The following is an 18,946-nucleotide window of genomic DNA, read 5'->3' on the forward strand; positions in this document are numbered from 1 at the left end:
CTTTTTAAGAGGAGGAAGAAAAAAAGGCATTTTAACAGAAAACTGAAACAAAAAACAAATATGGTATCTCTAAATAAAGAAAAGGTAAAGGTATTATCTAAGGACAAACTAGTTGTATGTATACAATTATGCATTCTAAACAAAGATAAGGAAAGTCTTTGTAAGACTTAGAAAAGTAGACAGTTCAGGATATTCTATCTACTTAGATTGAGTGAAGGGTGACCCAAATGTCACCCAGACACCCCAAAGAAAAACTATGCTAATATGCTATAAAACAAAATTTAAGACAATCAATGAGGAACCACGGCCAAATCTCTTCAGTGCTTTTTCAAGGTTTAATCTGCATATAAATTACCAGAGGAAAGCAAATCAGACTTCACTTCGGGTGGTCCTTTGGAAAATTAAAAACAAAACTCTTAGCTACTAGCATAAGTATTAGGCTTAGAACTGTTAAAGCTGATGGAGTGAACTTACGCTTATCATTTATATTTTCCTTCTCTTCTCTCTCTCTCTCTCTCTCTCTCTCTCACACACACGCACACACACACACACACACACAAACACACAGTTTTAGCTTGGTTTATTATCAGTATTCTTTTGAGGAAGTTTGTAAACACCTAGTCAAGAGGAAAGAGTGGTAAATCAGATCTGTGTCCCAGGGCACCCCAACCTCCCTGCAGCATACAGCTCATTCTAAATATTATGTAAACCCTTGTTTTTAATGGAACTGTCAGTGTCTCCTATCCTTTATGTCAGTCTTTTCACTGACATAATCAAAACACCACTAAAACAATGTAATATACTATTTTATATGCCTTTGGGATTAGAAAAGGTTAAGTACAATATCAGAGCAGGCCAGGAGGCAATGAGATATGCACCTAATGGCAATTTCTAGTGAATTTGTGCTTTATTTTTTAAAGAATCCTTAAATGTGGTTTAAAAAAAGGGGAGGGGGAGTTGGGGCACCTGGATAGCTCAGGTGGTTAAGTGTCTGACTTCAGCTCAGGTCATGATCTCACAGTTCATGAATTTGAGCCTCCCTGTAGGGCTCTGTGCTGACAGCTCAGAGCCTGAAGCCAGCTTCGGATTCTGTGTCTCCCTCTCTCTCTGCCCCTCCCCAACTTGCAGTCTGTCTGTCTCTCTCTGTCTCAAAAATAAATATTACAAAAATTAAAAAAAATAATAATCATTAAAAAAAGGGAAGTTGAAACTTCTGGGTAATTTGGGAATTTCATGTATCTGATGATACCTGATTCCTGAAGTTACAACAATCTTTAAGATTTAGTGCAATCCCATAATTTTCCAGAGAAGAAAATTAAAACTCTGCTGAACTGGAGAATTTAGCCAGGCCAGCTAGTCAGTTAATGGGAGAATCCTGAGAACTCAGGTCCCTGAATCCCAGCTCCTCCTCCCACAATCCCACACACCATGAGAAGTTCCTACGTGGCTCTACTTTATTATTCCAGCAAAAGTACATGTGATTCATCACCAACTGCTCTATCATTAATAACTTAAAAATTATTATGCAATCCGGGCACCTGGCTCGCTCAGTCAGTGGAGTGTGTGACTCTTGATCTCAGGGTTGTAAATCTGAGCCACACATTGGGGGTAGAGATTACTTAATATGTAAAAGTTAACAAAAATTATTATATAGTCTATCAAATCCTCATTAGATTAATAAGTAGCTTTACTAATTGCTGTACAGGGAAAATATCTTCCCTGGCCTTCTGGGTTTCGCTGTTTCTTCTTTATACCACTCTCCATGAAAGCATGGATATCCTGCCACGGGAATGACAACACAGAGTCATAGATCTACCTTATTATCACCTGGGTGGCTTTGGCTCTATCTCCAGGCCAGTTCCTTCCACCTGCTGTACCTACCCCTCCTCCCTACACTACCCCTTCCTACCAAACGCTGGGCTTCAGAAAGAGAAAATTAACTATTTCTCACAAAAAGTTAGGAATCTTCCTGAAATGTTGTATCAGATGCATTTAAAAAGGTATAAGAACTCTATGCGTCATAGAGTTTTTGAACTCTTTTTGTGGTATTTTGTCCAACTTTTGAACACAACTTGTAGACGCTGGGCCACGCACACCCTACTGGGCAACAGAAGACTCAAGCTCACAACACATTCCTGTTCATCTTACAAATATTCGTATATTATTTCTATCAGACACTAGGTCGGCAATTCTCAAACTGGGGCCCGTGGATGCTTTTAGAAGTGCAGAGAGCCAGAAAGCTTTGCTGCTCATGCGTTATTTGCTTTCTCACTGTGGTGATGCCCGCACTGGAGAATAAAAGCAATGGTGACTGGCACTGGGAGACCCTTAGACGTAATCAGGCACCAAACTACTGGTCACTGCCTTTCTCACCAGCAAGAATGTTCCAGTGAAGCGATAAGAAGTACTGATTTCATTCATTTGGGACCTGAGCACATGTTCTCACTCTTCTGGCACGACATCTGAGGAAGTGCGCCCTAGCACTTTAGCCACATACTGAACGAAACACATCTTGAGGAAAAGCACTTGTGTGACTGCCTCGTGGGCTGTTTGTTCACCAAGCCTCCATTTCTACTTGAAACATTGAGGGGATACAGTAGTTATGACAGTTGGGTACTTGTCAGACATTTTCTCAAAAATACACAAAGTGAACCTCTCACTACAAAGAAAATAACTGAGCATATTTGTGGGGGGGAAAAATATCCAGTTTTCAAGTGAAAATTAGAATTTTGGAAAACCTGTGTCTACCAATGTAAGCTCAATAGTTTCCCAGTATGTAACGAGTTTTCTGATGAGCTCAGTGGTAATAACAACAAATTTGATTTTTAAAATATTCTATAAAGAAATGTGCCAACATCTGGAAGATCTGTATAACTCACTAAAATCAGTATTTCTCAGATGATGTTAGAACATCATGCATGAGTAAAAGACAAGCCAGACAAATGGATGTTAATGTAAAAGAGTACAAAATGTTCACTGACATGGTTTCAGATTCCACAGTGCAACTAACCTTCAAGAAACCTCCACCTGTTTAGGTATAGTATCAAAAAAGAATGACCCAATCATCTGAAGAGGCTTCTAAAATACATCTCCCTTTTCTAACCACACATATGTATGTGCCTGGACTTTCTTCTTCATAAAGTTCAACCAAAACAACAATGCAACACATTAAATGCAGAAGCAGAGAGGAAAATCCAGTTATCTTCTATCAAACCGGAAAGTAAAGAGATTTTTAAAAATATAAAGCAAAGCCACGCTTCTTACTAAAATATTTTTAAACTGGAAAATACTCTTCATAAAAATATGTTATTTATGCTATTGTCCAGTGGGTTCATTTTTTTAAGTGATTAAATAACAGCTCTTTTTAAAATTTCTTTTTTAATTTCTAACATGGTTTAAGAGTAGACAGATATGACCCATGGAAAAAGCTCCTTGGAGCCCTCCATGATTTTTTAAAATGTAAAGGGTCCTGAGACAATAAAGCTGAGACCTGGTGTACTAGAGGCGCAGCCTGAGTTTGTAAAGGGGAGAAATGGTCCAAAGCAGGAAGAACGCAGCAGGGCCAGGCAAGGCTGGGTTCACCTCCCCCCCCAATATTACAATGCCGATAACAAGTGTTGTCATTAGCATATCTGTAGCTATGTAAATATCTCAAGAACTTGGGCAGCAGTAAAGTCTAGTAAATGTATTATGTTATCCCAGATGGGCAGTACCTTTAGATTTCTTTTTCCCCACAAAATAGAAAATGTAAATCTAGGTCTGTAAAGAGGCCTCGGGTTTCTTCTCCTGCATGGAGGGTGGCCAGTGAGCTTTTCATTTATTGACACAGTGAAGCTTAGTGAATATGCTTGAGATTCAACATTTCAAAGTATTTTAGCCAAAGGATCTAGGGTTTGGGGTACGTGGGGAGGAAGGCACTGAAAACAAGAGAGCCCTGATGCACCAGAGGAAATGAGAAAGTTGAACTGTACTTAAAAAAACAGCTAACGTCATTTAAATATACTCAGTAGCACTCCGGGTATCACAACTATTTGCATTCTACTTTGTCATACCATGCAATTTATCTTTTGTTTGTGAATGTATTTTAGTTTGCAAACACACACATGCTTTGTACCACCACAACACACTGTACTATTACCTCAGATGTAAACAGCTTACAATCTTCTGATTTTGCGGATCATCTTTTTATGTCTAGTTAAAAAATAAAGTAAAACATGCAAACCCAAGTATAATCCCAGCAGAACACAAATCAATGAATGTTTAGCTTGAGTACGTAATTCACTTGAATGTTATACCTGATTCAAATTATTGTAATTTACAATAAAATTCCTGTTTATATTAATAATTCATGATACAACCGAAGTTTGGTATTCTCAACAGATTTTTTTCAGCACACTGTGCTGTCTGATAAATGGTAAGCACTATAAAAAGCCTAGTAAGGGCTTAGCATACACAACCGTGGAGGCTGGGTGGGGCCATTTCCCGAAGCACCTGCCTGGGTGCTCCAGGAAGGAATCCACGCTGGCTTTCTTGGAGAGTAGCTGCATCACTGGTGGCAGGCTTTTTTTTTTTTTTTTTCATCAGAAAATGCCATCAACACTAATCAGGTCATTCTTAAGCCCCTTATGTTAGGCTTTGTCTTTTCCAAATTTGATACCAGCTGGAAAGCTTTTTGAAAGGGAACAGTTGGTGATGAAAGAGAAAGAAGAGCACCCACAGGGAGTGTCCCAGAGGAGCAGCCTGGTAAGAGAGAAGGCTTGAGGGTATTCTAGAAAACAGAGGTGACTGCTTCCTTGTCAGCAGTCACAACTCAAGAGAGAGCCTTATTTTAAATGACTTCAACAGAAGAATAAAGCCCCAGAAAAGGACAGAGACCTAACTGAGCAGAGTCAAGACAAGAAAGGGGAGAAAAGTAAACTTTCCTCACTTAACCCGTACCCAACCTTGTCAAAGTAAGCAGTGTCCTTACTTATTGATGGGGACACTAAAGCTCTGAGGAGCTATGTCGCCTTCCCAGGTCTCGGAGTCATGTGTCATTGGAGTTTCAGAAGCACAGTTTCTTTTTTTTTTGTTTTTGCAAGTAATCCAATTTGTCTAAGATTACATTTGAAGAAGATTTCATGCTTACCAGTAGGATAAACACTTAAGGGAAAATGTAGGGAATAATTTATGGGATTTTGTAGCATGTGTTTGTAACTATTAAGATGCAGTTAAGATACCTATATTTCTTTTTTTTTAATAGTTTATTTTCAAATTGGTTCCCATGTAACACCCAGTGCTTCTCCCCACAAGTGCCCCCCACCACGACCATCACCTCCTTCCCTCCCTCTCCCTCCCCCTTTAGTCCATGGTACGTTTTCAGTACTCAATAGTCTCTCATGATTTGTGTCCCTCCCTCTCCCCAGCTCTCTTTCCCCCTTCCACTCCCCCTGGTCCTCTGTTAGGTTTCTCCTGCTAGACCTATGAGTGCAAACATACGGTAAGATACCTATATTTCTTATGATTACTCCTAGGCACCTTGTGGTAATAATAAGGGGGAAGAGCCACTGATCATGTTATAGCTCAGACGAAGAGCTACATTGATACAGCAAATAGTATTCTCAGTTATTCATTTATATGACTAACTCCTTTAATGTTCAAAATCCTAAGAAGGAGATGACATTACCCACTCATTTTAAAGGAGGAGAAGGGGCGGGGGGACAGAAAAGTAATTGCCCCAAAGGGACATCGCTCTTGAAAGGCAGATAGGCCTCACACCTAGGCCATCAGGCCCTGAGCCCAGCTCTCTAAGCAAGTGCAGACTACGAATGTCAGCAATTGCTCCTTGTAACTGTTTCTGATCAACAGGTAATAGAACATCCTTACCTCTGGTTTGCTGAGGCTGGATGAGACCAAGGAACCGGATCCCACGTCCAAATCCCACTGTTTTTTACCAGGATTCTCAGGATCCAAGGCAGCAATTCGCCCATCTAAAGTGCTGATAATCACTAATGACCTATAAATGTAAAAAATAATAAGAGAAAGTTTCAAAGATATTTACGATACTGGGCACTGACTGCATATACTGGAAAGAACACCAGTCTGTCCCCAGGCCTTTACCTGTTGGGGGAGGAGGGCCCTCCTCACAATACTCACTCACAACTTTCTGTGTAAAGCCCACCAAGCCCACTGCAATATGCCCTCTCCCTGTTCAATCACTGGTGAAGAGCCCCAGGCTCCCAGGCCACCCCTCCTCCCCACACTGTAATCCCCACATGTTACTCAACATTCCCCGGTCTGCCGCCTTCTTCCCTTCCCCACGCCCTGAAAGCCTTAACCCTGAAACCCAGTTCTCCCTGAACATTCACTTGCCTTCTTGCTGGAGTAGAAAGCTGGCTCTCCCTGAGGACACTGTTTCAGAAGCAAAGGGAATTCTTTTCTCCAAAACCCTTGACCCGTGGATCCTGTGACAGGGTAGGCGCACTCCTTGTACCTCACTGCCATTTCCAGACTGTTTACTTTCTCTCCTCAGGATCAGACTGCCCGACCCAGCACCCCTCCTGGTAATTGTCCACTGACTCTTGGGTCACTAGCCTCACTCTATGAGGATTTTAGCTCCTGGTTTTAACTGTCACTATCGATGTGTTCTTTGGGTTTTCATTATCTGTTTACCTTGCCTCAACCACTGGCCATGGTGAGACCCTAGCCCTTGGCATTACCGATCATCGCAGCTCCCCTGCCCACTGAAATTTCAAGCCTTCCATCCTCTGCCACCAACTCCTCTTTCTCACTCATCTCCTCTACCTCCCATTCCCAAAATCTCTCACCCCACAGAGATCCTACCATTATGCCCTCACTTCTGTCTCACCCAGCATAAATTCCATAGTCCTTCATTTTAAGCACTTCTGGCTCCCCCCACCTCTACTCCCCATCCCCTCTCTCACAAGTCACACTTGACTGGCAGAACTTCGACCCTGTTTAAATCCAACGTTCTGCATTTTCTCACTCGCTTCTGTGCAGTTGAATGTGGCCAAAGAAAAACATAACCCTGCTGACTGGACTCACTTTAATCATGACCACCAATGTGGAAGGGGCATTAATGATGCTCCACCATCACAGCACGCTACCCTGGTCTGTCTACTCACCCACTGTCCTAGGTTAACGATGTCATTTCTCCTTTCTCCTCAACTTCTAACACTAGCTCATCCAAGCTCAGGCATCTCGGGAACAGATATAATCAAAAGAAATCCCGCCATCACGCCTCTCAGTTTATCACACGGGACCCATGAATCCTACCTACTCTCCTATCACTGCAGGTGAACTGTTCACGTCCCACCACTACCAACACTTCTGTTTAGACAACAGATCTCTATTTGCCAGTCCTCTCACATCTCTTGTCCTGCTCTTACATCAATCATTCCCCTTCCACCAGACCATTCCTGTCTGCATTCAAACCTGCTATTATTTCCCCCAGCCTAAAAACAAAGCCAGTTAAACAAAATGAAGCATTTCTCCTCTCTAGCTTCCAATCCATTCCTTACCTGCTTCTGGAACAAAACTCCATGAAAGGGTTCTAATATAGTTTTTATCCAAATCCTCTCCCCTTTTTCTGTCTTAAATTATTCCTAATCAAGATTTTGTCTCTGCAAAGGTTCTTGTTGAAGTCATTAAAAACCTTCATACTGAAAACTCTCAAGGTCAGGTCTCTGTTCGCTTGACCCTCCAGCAGCACCTGGCCAGCGACTTCTCCTTGTCCCTCGTGAAACACACTCTTCAGGCAACTTCTAAGACCACACACTCTCCTGATTGTTTTTCTTAGTTGTTTGCTACTCTTCTCAGTTTCATTTTCTGGTTCTTCCGCATCTCTTCTAGCTCTTCGAGTGTTCTCTACCTCATGTACTTCATCTGATGGTCTCTCATCCAGTCTCATAGCTTGAAGTACCATGTATATGGAGGCAACTCCCATATTTGTGTCTCTCCCTGAACTCTGGACTTACATGTCTAACTGCCCACCAGATTCAGGTAGTCTTACAGGCTTCCAAAGTTCGCGCAACCAAAATCAGCATCCCTGGAAGGACTACCCCAATTCCTCAAACTCAGCATGATTTTCCCTGAGGGCCTTTGCAGCTACTCTTCCTTCTGCCTGGAACATAAACTCCCAGATACAGAACAGGCCCTCCGTAAATATTTGTTGAATGAAAGACTGTGTTGTACAGTTGTTCTAGGAATTTGTTACATATGTTTGCTTCAAAGACCATGCAAATTCCACTTATATATAGTAACGTTCCACCTTGGATTACAAATACAAGCTTTTTCTTTTCTATATCACTTGAAGTACAATGCATACAAAATCAAAGTGAAGCCAGAAGTTGACCATGACAAAAGAGTTCAATAAACTCATTGGAAACCTTTCAAAGCACTTAATTGTTTGTCAAATGAATAAATGTATCAAGTGAATAAATAAAATTGTTAATTTAGTTCCCAACCTATACACTAATTCTCATTTTGAATTTTTCAAATGATAACTCTTAAAATAACTTGTGAAAGTAGAGATTTCTGCTGCATTACAAACCCTACTAATTTTAGAGAACAACTTAACTCCCCTCCCCACACATTACCCTGCTTTTGAAAGAGATCTATTGGGAATTGGGGGAAAGATTGATACTATGAGAAAGAATATTATTTTATAATGAAGGGTATAAAAAATTCATACCTTAGATGTGCCAACTTACATATAAAAGCAAGAGAATCTAATTAAGCTAGCGATCCAAGGTTCACAGCCAAGTTACCTTTTTCCTAGTGCCATTGTAGAAATGTCTAATTCTCCTGTTCAGTAATTGCTAAACACAAATAGCTGAATGAAAGCCACTCTAATTTAAACAAAACTTCGTATAAGCAAGCAGTGTTAACCCATGAAAAATTGAAGCAACCACTTAAACGCTTCAAACACTAATTTTTAAATTCAGAATCAATACTGTTTATCACCTAGACATTCTACTTATAACAACAACAAAAACCTTTATTTTCTGAGTATGTAGGTATTTGTGCTAGAGGTATATAGAGAAGAATGGTAAAATTCTAGGTCTCATCTTCAAAACAAAGAAAAACCTAACAATAAAATATGCATCTGTGTATCTTAGGTGTATATAAAGATACATTTTAATAAGTCACTTGGAGTTTAGCATCTAACTGTTCTTTCACCGAAAACCTATTATATGAGGTGCATTTTAACTGAGTCAAAGATTCTGTTTATTTTAAAACAAGGCATTTCCACTGAAATATATACTGTATCTAGAGAAGAAGTTTCCATTTGAGCAATAATTAGAAGAACTACAAACATGTGGGCCAGAAGAAATAAGTGTATCACTTTCTTAACTGCCTTTTGATACTTCATGTAATCTGGTTCTCAGATTTGAATGCAGTACCCTTAATTATTTTAACTTGCTTGATACGAATAACAGTTAATCATCTACCAATTCTGTTAGATGTCGGAAAAAAAATACACACACAGACATACACACACACACACAGCCCTTCATCCTCTCATCTGTAACAAGCTAGCCATAGTATCAACTATGGGCTCCTTCCCAAGCATGTCTCTGGAAGTGAGAACCCCTTCTGCTGTGGCTGAAATTGAGCAGCACGACAGGGCAAAAAAGAAATGCTCTCCTGTAGACTACTGTATCTAACCACATTCTAAAAGAGAGATGCTCATCGATATACTATCAATTGAGAAAAGCATCAAGGGGCACCTGGGTGCCTCAGGTGGTTAAGCGTCTGACTTCGGCTCAGGTCATGATCCCACACAGTTCGTGAGTTCAAGCCCCGCATTGGGCTCTGTGCTGGCAGCTCAGAGCCTGGAGCCTGCTTCAGATTCTGTGTCTCGCTCTTGCTCTCTGCCTCTCCTCCCCTCATGCTCTGTCTCTGCCTGTCTCAAAAACAAATAAAACATTTAAAAAGAAAAGAAAAGCATCAAGTAGACAGATAATGCTGAATGCAAGGATAATCGGAGAGCAGCGGTGCGCATTTAGAACAAACATCAATCAGCGCTGAAATATGAATGCCCTCCTCAATAGGGAGAATATAAAGCCATTTTATCTCCCCACAATTCACTTGCTCTTTCAGGTTTCTATGAACAAGAATGATAACCCCTTAACTTATTCAAGAAATGAAGGGAGGGGCACCTGGGTGGCTCAGTCGGTTAAGCATCTGGATTCAGCTCAGGTCATGAGCTCACAGTTTGTGGGTTCGAGCCTCCCGTCGGGCTCTGTGCTGGCAGCCAGTTCAGAGCCTGGAGCCTGTCTTCACATTCTGTGTCTCCGTCTCTCTCTGACCCTCCCCGGCTCATGCTGTTTCTTTCTCTCTCAAAAATAAATAAAAACATTAAAAAATTAAAAAAAAAAAAAAGGAAATGAAGGGAACTGCAGAGCAGCATTTCCAGTGGAAAGAACGGAGCTTTTTCTTCTCCTCCTTCTTTTTGAGAACTGGAGCTTTGTACACATTCCGATGGCTCTGCCCACTTGCCCAAGTCTTTATTCCACTTGCTTTTTCACAGGTAAGATATGGCTGTTTCACCAGCTGAGCATAACTCAGACTTGCCTGATCATAAAAACACTGGGGAGCTTGTTAAAAGCCAGGGAATACTTAGGGGCCTCTTCGGAGGGCTTGGGAGCTAGAGCTTGACAAGCGCCCCAGGGTGAATCTTGCGATAAGGCCAGTTTGGCAAACACTGACTTCCCTCAAAGGGCTATTTCCTTAGCATAAAAAACTCACCTATTACCTGGATGAAGGAGGCCTATTGATCAACTCTGTCAATTAACTCTCTTGAAACTTCTCTCACACCTTGCTTTAGTTTACAAAGGCATTTGTTTGGAGGATCCGACAGTGAGCGCTGTCCTCTTATGCATCACCCAATTCTCGGAAGCTACTCTTAAGGGAGGTTTTCAACAACCTCCTCCCACTGCCAGACCCATTCTCATCAAGTCTGTCCTGCAGCAGCAGCTGAAGGCCAGTCCTCATCCTGGCCCTTCTCCTTTCCCTGGCCTCCACAAGGCCACTTCCCTTCACCCCATCATCCCTGGAGCTCTCAATCTCCAGCAAGCAGGCCATGGAGTTCTAGCTTTAGCCAATGCCCATGGCTTTGACCTCACCTGGAACATGACGGCTCCCAAACCTACATGGGATTTACCGTCCACTGTCTCTCTCTCTGCTCTAGTTCCATTTTCTAGCAGGGCACGCTTGTCATCGCCACAAGGTGTTCGGATGAATCTTCTCTCCCACATCCTTCTCCATTTGCCCTGTCCCTTAACATTTACATCAGACATCATGTCTACCTTCTCCCTCATGCTCTACATTTAGACAACTGTCAGGTACTATTGATTCTATTTCTGAAGCTTTTAAATAGTTTCCTTCTTCTTCATTACCACCGCCCTTGTCCCAGAACCGATTCTCGCTTATCATCAGAACACCTTCAAAAGCCTTTATGACATATTTTCCTGCCTCAGGTCTCTCTCCCCTGTGCAGTTCCAACAGTTTTGTTTCTATAACAGAGATCAGATAAAGTTCTGAAGCTCCCTGTGCTCCCTGAATAAAGGCCACACTACTTGGCACATACAACGTTTCATGATCAGGCATAATCCCCCACCCCACTGCCACATGCATGCACACACACATACATGCGCACACACATACGTGCACACACACGTGCACATGTAGGCAGGTTTCTAAATTTTTCGACAAAGTTCCCATTTATTCTTTACCATCTTAAATGATTTCATCTGCCCAGTAAACATCATTTCTAATGAACTCCCCCATTTTTAGAGGAAATATTTAAGCACCAATCAAAATTTTGAGCATTTCTTAAAAGACATGGCTAAGATTACTATGTAAAGTTTGATATAATTCTAGTTCAAAGCCACGAAACTTGACTGTTTAATAAGCCTTCTCCTCACTAGATATCCACTCTCCATTCGGTTATTAAAAATACTGACAATTTCATGGATCTCCATTTTTACCTTGGAGATCCAGGAGCCCTGGCTTGGGAATCACTGCTCTGGGCTTTGCAGCCTAGACCGGCCTTGACTCTTCACACTCAAGGACTCACTCACTTGACATCCCCATTGGCTTTGCTCTCAAACTACTCTTGTTATCACTCACTATCCATTCTAGTGTGGTTAATTCTTTAACACAATGATCTTCCTGTCAGGCTTGGGGCTCAAGGGCAAGCTCAGCTGCCCATGTAGCCACCCGCAGGCCCTAACAGTGCCTGGCCCCTAGATGAAATGCAATGCTGGTTGAATGAAACATCTTAGCAGGGCAGCCACTATAACATATAAAACAAAAACAAAAGAGAAGCTGAGGAAGATGTCAAAAGATGTGACTTGCCTAAGGTCATGCACCAAATAAGAGGTTTTGGACAGAAGCCTGAATTTAGGTTTTTAAACTCTATCATTCTGTTAATGATAAGTTTTCATAAATAGCAACCTCTATATTACTATAATGTGCAGCTTTTATTCATTTATGCTGTTATTGCTCCGATTTGCCCTCAATTGAGCAGAAATGACCTTATGCCACAATGAATACCCAACTTTGCTCTAACTTAAGGCACCCAGAATACCTGTCTATTTATAATTAAGTTTATCAGACTCTGATAAAATATATGCTAAATTCTTTCATGCAATAATTTTAAAGGAGGCTTACTACCTGTAGATATTTCCCATGTGAAAGAGGAGCAGGTGACAGGAGAACATTATATTGAGTGAATAGTTTTTTACATTAACAACTGCTTATATTTAAATTGCACATTTCCTTTCTTTGAGGGGAGGGAGAGGAAAACAAAACAAAACAAAAAAACCCTCCATAATTAAAAAATGCGATTTGGTTAAATCTGCTTTTTGATATAGCCAAGGATCTTCCACCTAAACATAAGCTCTTATTCAAGAAAGCGTATGGAGGCACCTGAGTGGCTCAGTCGGTTAGGTGTTCGACTTCGGCTCAGGTCACGATCTCATGGTTTGTGGGTTCGAGTCCCACATCAGGCTCTGGGCTGACAGCTCAGAGCCTGGAGCTTACTTTGGATTCTGCATCTACCTCACTCTCTCTGCCCCTCCCCTGCTCTGTCTCTCTGTGTCTCTCAAAAATAAATAAATGTTAAAAAAAAAAAAGAAGCAAGCAAGCATATGTTCTTGTCCAAAAACAAACTGGTACCAATTGGCCTGTACTTCTTAGTCCTCACCTACTAAGTAAATCTTCAAATCAAACCTCCTTTATTTAAACACATCACAAGACTAGCCCTGCCCCAAATCAAAACATATGATGTCAAAACTTCCCAGCTACACTTTATAACTCTGCCACATCAGCTCAGCCTTAAAGCATGCCATTTACGTTTTCAATGTTATGCACAACATAACAAACAGATATCCTCTCTCTATGAGATTAAAACATTTTTGGACACACTCTTTCTGCTTTGCTCTAGGAAACATTTTCCATCAGAATGGTCATTTACAAATGGGAAAGGGTGAAATATAAAAAAGTAAAATTAATTTCCCCCCTCACATTTAGTTCTGTAACCTACAAGTTCTCCTCTCTGTATTGATATCCCCATATTTCGTAATAAAAATATACAGCGGCTTCTCTCTTTTAAAAAGTGGGGAAAAACAGTATTTCGGAAATGAAGAGGCATGCTGGAATCAGAGCTCACAGCAGCTGATGAAAATCCAGTCCATTTCTGCAAAATGCTTAGTGTGTAAAGGCTTCTAGGTTCAAATAAAGAAGAGTATCCTCAATCCTATCTAGATCTAGAGTCCAGGTGTCAAGCTAAAGAGACAACTGTAAACAGGAAGGATAATATCTTACTTGCCTAAAGTACGTTGATTTTGGCTAACAACTTGCCTTGAAAAACGATGCAGAATTTTGTTTCTTTTTTTAATGTGATTTCTAATTAATTTTAAAAGTCTGGGGTCAGAAGAGTGAGCAGCATTAGGACCAGATGACTAAGTTCCCTTTCAAGAGTGTATTCTGAGATTCTAGTATTCAAGAATCTAGTATTCTATTAGCTTAAAAAAAAAAAAAAAAAAAAAAAAAAGGAAGGAAAGGAAAGAAAGCTTAATTATGAATCTGAAAATCTGACGATGACCAGATTCTGTACCACTGACTCAGCAGATCAGTTTGTGAAAGGACAGACAGGAGAAACAAATAAAAAATCAAATCATCTTATATTCACAAAGTATTTTCATGTTATCTCATTAACTACAAATAACTGAGTTTACGGATGACAATTAAAGAAGTACCACAGATTAACATTAAACTTAGTAATTCTATCATTAGAAAGGACTTAGAGGCAGAGGGAAAAGGCAGAAATATTTTACAAATTGGTGCGATAGCTCTTAGCCCATCCCATCCCAAGAAGCCCAAGTAACACTTAGCAAATCACTGTCTGTGTTGAAGTCAGGAAACTGGTAACTCCTAACTAGTTTTGCCGATGTTTGCAAAAACTAGCAGTAGGATGAGATCGCAACTTTCTTCCCAGCTTTCCACAGTGACCATCCTTTTAAATTTCAACTAAATGTAATGTTTAACAGAGGCTCTGACAAGGCTGCTATCAAGAAACCAAGATGGGGCGCCTGGGTGGCTCAGTGGGTTGAATATCTGACTTTGGCTCAGATCATGATCTTGCAGTTGGTGAGTCTGAGCCCGGCACTGGACTCACTGCTGTCAGCCTGTCAGTGCAGAGCCCGCTTGGATCCTCGGTCCCCCTCTCTCCCTGCTCCTCCCCTTCTTCCGCTCCCTCCCTATTAAAAAATAAGTAAAACATTAAAAAACAAACAAACAAGGGGGCACCTGGGTGGCTCAGTTGGTTAAGCATCCAACTTTGGCTCAGGTCATGATCTCACAGTTTGTGGGTTCAAGCCCCACATCAGGCCTGGAGCCTGGAGCCTGTTTCAGATTGTGTGTGTGTGTGTGTGTGTGTGTGTGTGTGTGTGTGTCTGCCTGCCCCTCCCCTGCTCGCCCTCTCTCAACAATAATTAAATGTTAAAAAAAATAAGTAAAAAAATAAATAAAATTAAAAATTAAAAAAAAACGAGTTTACTTTGGCTACTTTTTAAAGGAAAAAAAGGTTATTCACTCATCTAAATGCTCTGGAAACGTAGAGTAAGCAGTTAGGATAAAACCAATGAAAACTCCACCAAGAGAAAAAAAAATGAACCAGTGGGTCTCACATTGCTTCTTGGGCATCAAAAGACAACGAGCAAAAATAACAACCTTAATTCCCCACCTCCCTCTTTTTAGAACAGTTTTGCAAGCACCATCGTTCTTCACAGCTGTTTGTAATAAACGCTTGGTTAATTCAAATCTGTTCCTCCTTTCAACAAACAGGATATTGGTCTATTATTATGGAGCGCTGATGTTCTCTGCTTTTTCACTGTTTTAAAGAGCACTTAGGAAGAAGTTTCATAAACCTGGCATATGTATCCCTCATGGACTATCAATTTACTTATCCGAGGCTTCTCAAACTTTCCCCACTATCTCAAACTACCAGGCAGACCCCTAACCATGGGCCTATCTCTTTCTGGAAGATTCTGTTTGCCCAAGATCACTTGCTCTCTGCCAGGCACAGCTCCTCTATTGTCACTCTCCTTGTGCCTGAGAGAGAAGTGGTCCTCCCGTTTGCCAAGTAGCTCCTCTCCAACTATTTCCACCTCCTCCTCTGTTCCTTTCTTTTTCAACCTGTCTCTACAGGCTCCCTTCCCAGAACGTATCACCACTCCTAGGAGTTGCCTGCGGTCAGGCAGGCTGAGCAGTGTGGGACGGAGGGAGTGGGGCTGAACGGGACAGACGAATCCTTACCATCCTGCAATCTGGGCACTCTGTTGCTTGCCTTAAATTCTTTGTGCGTGCTTCCCACCAAATCCCTCATTCTTCTCAGTCCTCACCCTACACCTCCAGCCCAGCCAGCGGGATGTCTCCCTGCTGGCTCATCTTCTCTAAAATATACGTCATTTCTCTTTTTTTTCTAATTTCTTTTAATGTTTATTTATTAGAGAGTGAGAGCAAGAGAGCAGGGGAGGGGCAGAGAGAGAGAGAGGGAGACACAGAATCCAAAGCAGGCTCCAGGCTCTGAGCTGTCAGCATAGAGCCCAAAGAGAGGCTCAAACTCACAAACCATGAAATCATGACCCAAGCTGAAGTTAGACACTTAACCAACTGAGCCACCCAGGCGCCCCAAATAGATGCCATTTCTTGAGGTCTTATCACAAGCCTCCTCTTTCTTACAGTTTCAACTCTGTACCCTGATTTCTCTCCAACTATAGGCAATCATTTGTAGCTGCTTCCCGAATCACTCCTTCTGGATGGCCTGCCTGTACCTCCAAATCACCATGTCCCAACACTGACTGCCTTACCTTTTCTTCCCTGCTCTCCTCCATCGCCCCACTTCCCCACGCGTACCCCTATCTTCCGGCCACCCTGTCTCAATCCGCAGACGGGAGGACGAAATCAATTCATTTGACAGGAATCAAGATTCTGCCTCAAATCTCTCCAATCTCTCCCAACAAACTTTAATGAGATCTGGCATTTAAGATACTCTACACGATGCTTCTCCGACTGTAATGTGCATGGGAACCATATGGCGATCATGTCATAACCCAGACACTCCTCCGGTGGATCTGAGTGGTGCCTGATTCAGATTTCTAACATGTTCTCAGGTGAGGACCGATGCTACTAATGTTAGACTCCACATACACAATCTGGTCCCAACCTATTGTTCTAGCTTCATCTTCACAACTCTCCACCCAGCACACATCGTAGGTGCATGTCTGTGTCTGTATCTGTGTCTGTATCTATCTCTCTCTCTCTCTCTCTCTCTCTCTCTCTCTCTCTCTCTCACACACACACACACACACACACACACACACACAGGTATACAGCCAAAAATGTTCCCTAAACATACTTTCCAGCTTCTATGCCTCTTCCTGTTTCGTCAGGTCCAGCGTTTGCTCACCATGATCCTACTCACATTTCACAAACCAACTCATTCTGCCACAGCCTTTTCTGACTTTCTTTTACCTGCTTCACCCCCAATCTCCACCCACTGAACACCACAAAAACCTTGGGACACTCACGTCACTCCATTTGCACTGCTTCTGCTCTGTAATGTCATTGCGGGTCTCCTCACCTAATCCTCGCTGCTAGAATACACACTCCTCCAGGAAAACAGGGACTATCTGCCTGACCTGTGAACCCCAGGGCGTCCGGGGGCTGTATGTGCCAATAAGTACCTGCTGCGGCTGGGGCGGACCTGTCCCTAAGAAAAACGAAACATCTACTTTACGTGATGGAACTTACTTCGAACAGAGGCCTCCGAAGTTTAAGATAAAGAAAAACACTCTTCCAGAAAGTTAACTCATTAGCAAAAATCTCTGAAATTTTGTCAAATATTTGCGACTTAAAAAGAAAAAGAAATCTACATATAAATGTTCAAATAGGGCAAAATTTTGGTACATATCCTGCTTTAGTAGCCTCCAGGCATATAGATTAAAGTTTCGATATGGAGCTAAAATTTAAATCTAACTTGTTAAGATCTAGTAACTGCTATATTACAAGCTTACAACACTTTCTAATACAGTTCCTAGCGCCCTCTGATTTAATTTACCTAATGCTCCTTCTATCACTCTGTTTGTTAGAGAGGACATCACTTTCTCCCCACTTGTGCTGAGATTAGCTGCCTGCAAAATACTATTAAAATGTCTTCCATTCGTGTACAGACTTTCTAAGGGTGTTTAAAAACATGTATCTTGAGTAACACTTTTAAGGAAGCTAAGCAAATACATCAAGACAACCGGATCTTAAATGTTTCCAGATCTTAAACCCTCTATCAAAGAACTGCTAAAATTCAAGATCTACCCACAGCTCTTAAACTTTGTGTTCAAGAATCGCCTGGAGTGCTTGCTAAATTTGCCAGTTCCAGGTTCTTACCCCAAGAAAGTCTAATCCGGTACAACTGGGGTGGGGCCTAAAAATCTGTACAGTTAACTAGCAACCCCAGGCGATCCGATGCGGGTATTCTGCAGATCTTAATTAGAGCAACACTAACCTCACCCCTGGTCCAGGGGCCACTGCAGGAGTATGTTTAAAGGGAATTCTAGAAAACGTTTTGTAAAGCCCTTTCCCCAAACAGCTGTCACCCCAGCAGACATATGGGGTGATCCACAGAAGACGAAAAAGGGGAGGGAGTCCTTGCAACGTGAATAAAGTTCGAAAACAATAAAAGAGGGAAAGTGCTGTTTCTTTCCCACCTTTGCGCTCCATTCCCTGAGCATCCCCCAGCCACCTTCGAGGATGCTTCTTTTCGCCTCCAAACGAGGACGGGAGGAAGACCCGTCGCTAGCCGAGGGTTCCAGGATGGGGACGGGGATGGGAACGTGGCCCTGCGCTCACCCCCGGGTCACCACTGTCTCCGTGTGCTAGAGGCCACTGCCGAGGGAGGGCCGGGACCCCCCCTGCCTCAGCGAAGCGCATACGTAAACAAGTGGCCTCCCGGGTCGCCGGCCCCGGTGCTCAGCCCGCACCGCTCACCTGCCTCGCGGCCGTAGCTCGGCCTCATCGTCGGGTTCCGACTCCCGCGACTCTTGCTCGACCGCGGCCGCCGGTACTGCCTCGGCGTCTTCCACTGTCACCTCGGCCGCAGTCACGGCTCCCGCAGCCGGCACCCGCGCGGCTGAAGTGGGAGCTGCCATGGCGCCCAGGCCGAACGCCGCCTCCACCTTCGGCGCGGGGAGGTCGGGGGCGCGCCCTGCAGCCACCGTGCCAGCCGCTAGCCCCAGCAGCAGCTGCAGCAGCAGCGCCCGCACGAGCGGCCCCGGGCGGGTGGCGCGCTCCATCAGCGTCCCACCCCGCGCGGGGACATGGAGGTGCAGCCGCCGTCGCCCGCCTCTCCCGCTGCTGAAAGTCCCGGATCAGGACCAGGACG

At 42.7% G+C, this 18,946-nt stretch overlaps 1 protein-coding gene across 3 annotated transcripts in view; it reads right to left on the reverse strand.

The window, feature by feature from the left end:
- EIF2AK3 (eukaryotic translation initiation factor 2 alpha kinase 3) overlaps positions 1–18,933 on the reverse strand; it is a 70,761-nt gene extending 51,828 nt beyond the window's left edge. For all 3 annotated transcript variants that reach the window (XM_029937762.1, XM_029937761.1, XM_029937760.1), the window contains exons 1-2: positions 18,553–18,933; positions 5,866–5,995 (exon numbers count right to left, since the gene is read on the reverse strand). In XM_029937762.1, the coding sequence (XP_029793622.1) occupies positions 5,866–5,995; positions 18,553–18,857 (435 nt within the window). In that variant the 5' untranslated portion in view covers positions 18,858–18,933. The remainder of the gene's footprint in view (positions 1–5,865; positions 5,996–18,552) is intronic.
- Between the last annotated feature and the right edge of the window lie 13 nt (positions 18,934–18,946).

This window comes from Suricata suricatta, chromosome 4 (genome assembly GCF_006229205.1).
Source record: "Suricata suricatta isolate VVHF042 chromosome 4, meerkat_22Aug2017_6uvM2_HiC, whole genome shotgun sequence".
In the NCBI taxonomy this organism is placed as follows: Eukaryota; Metazoa; Chordata; class Mammalia; order Carnivora; family Herpestidae; genus Suricata; species Suricata suricatta.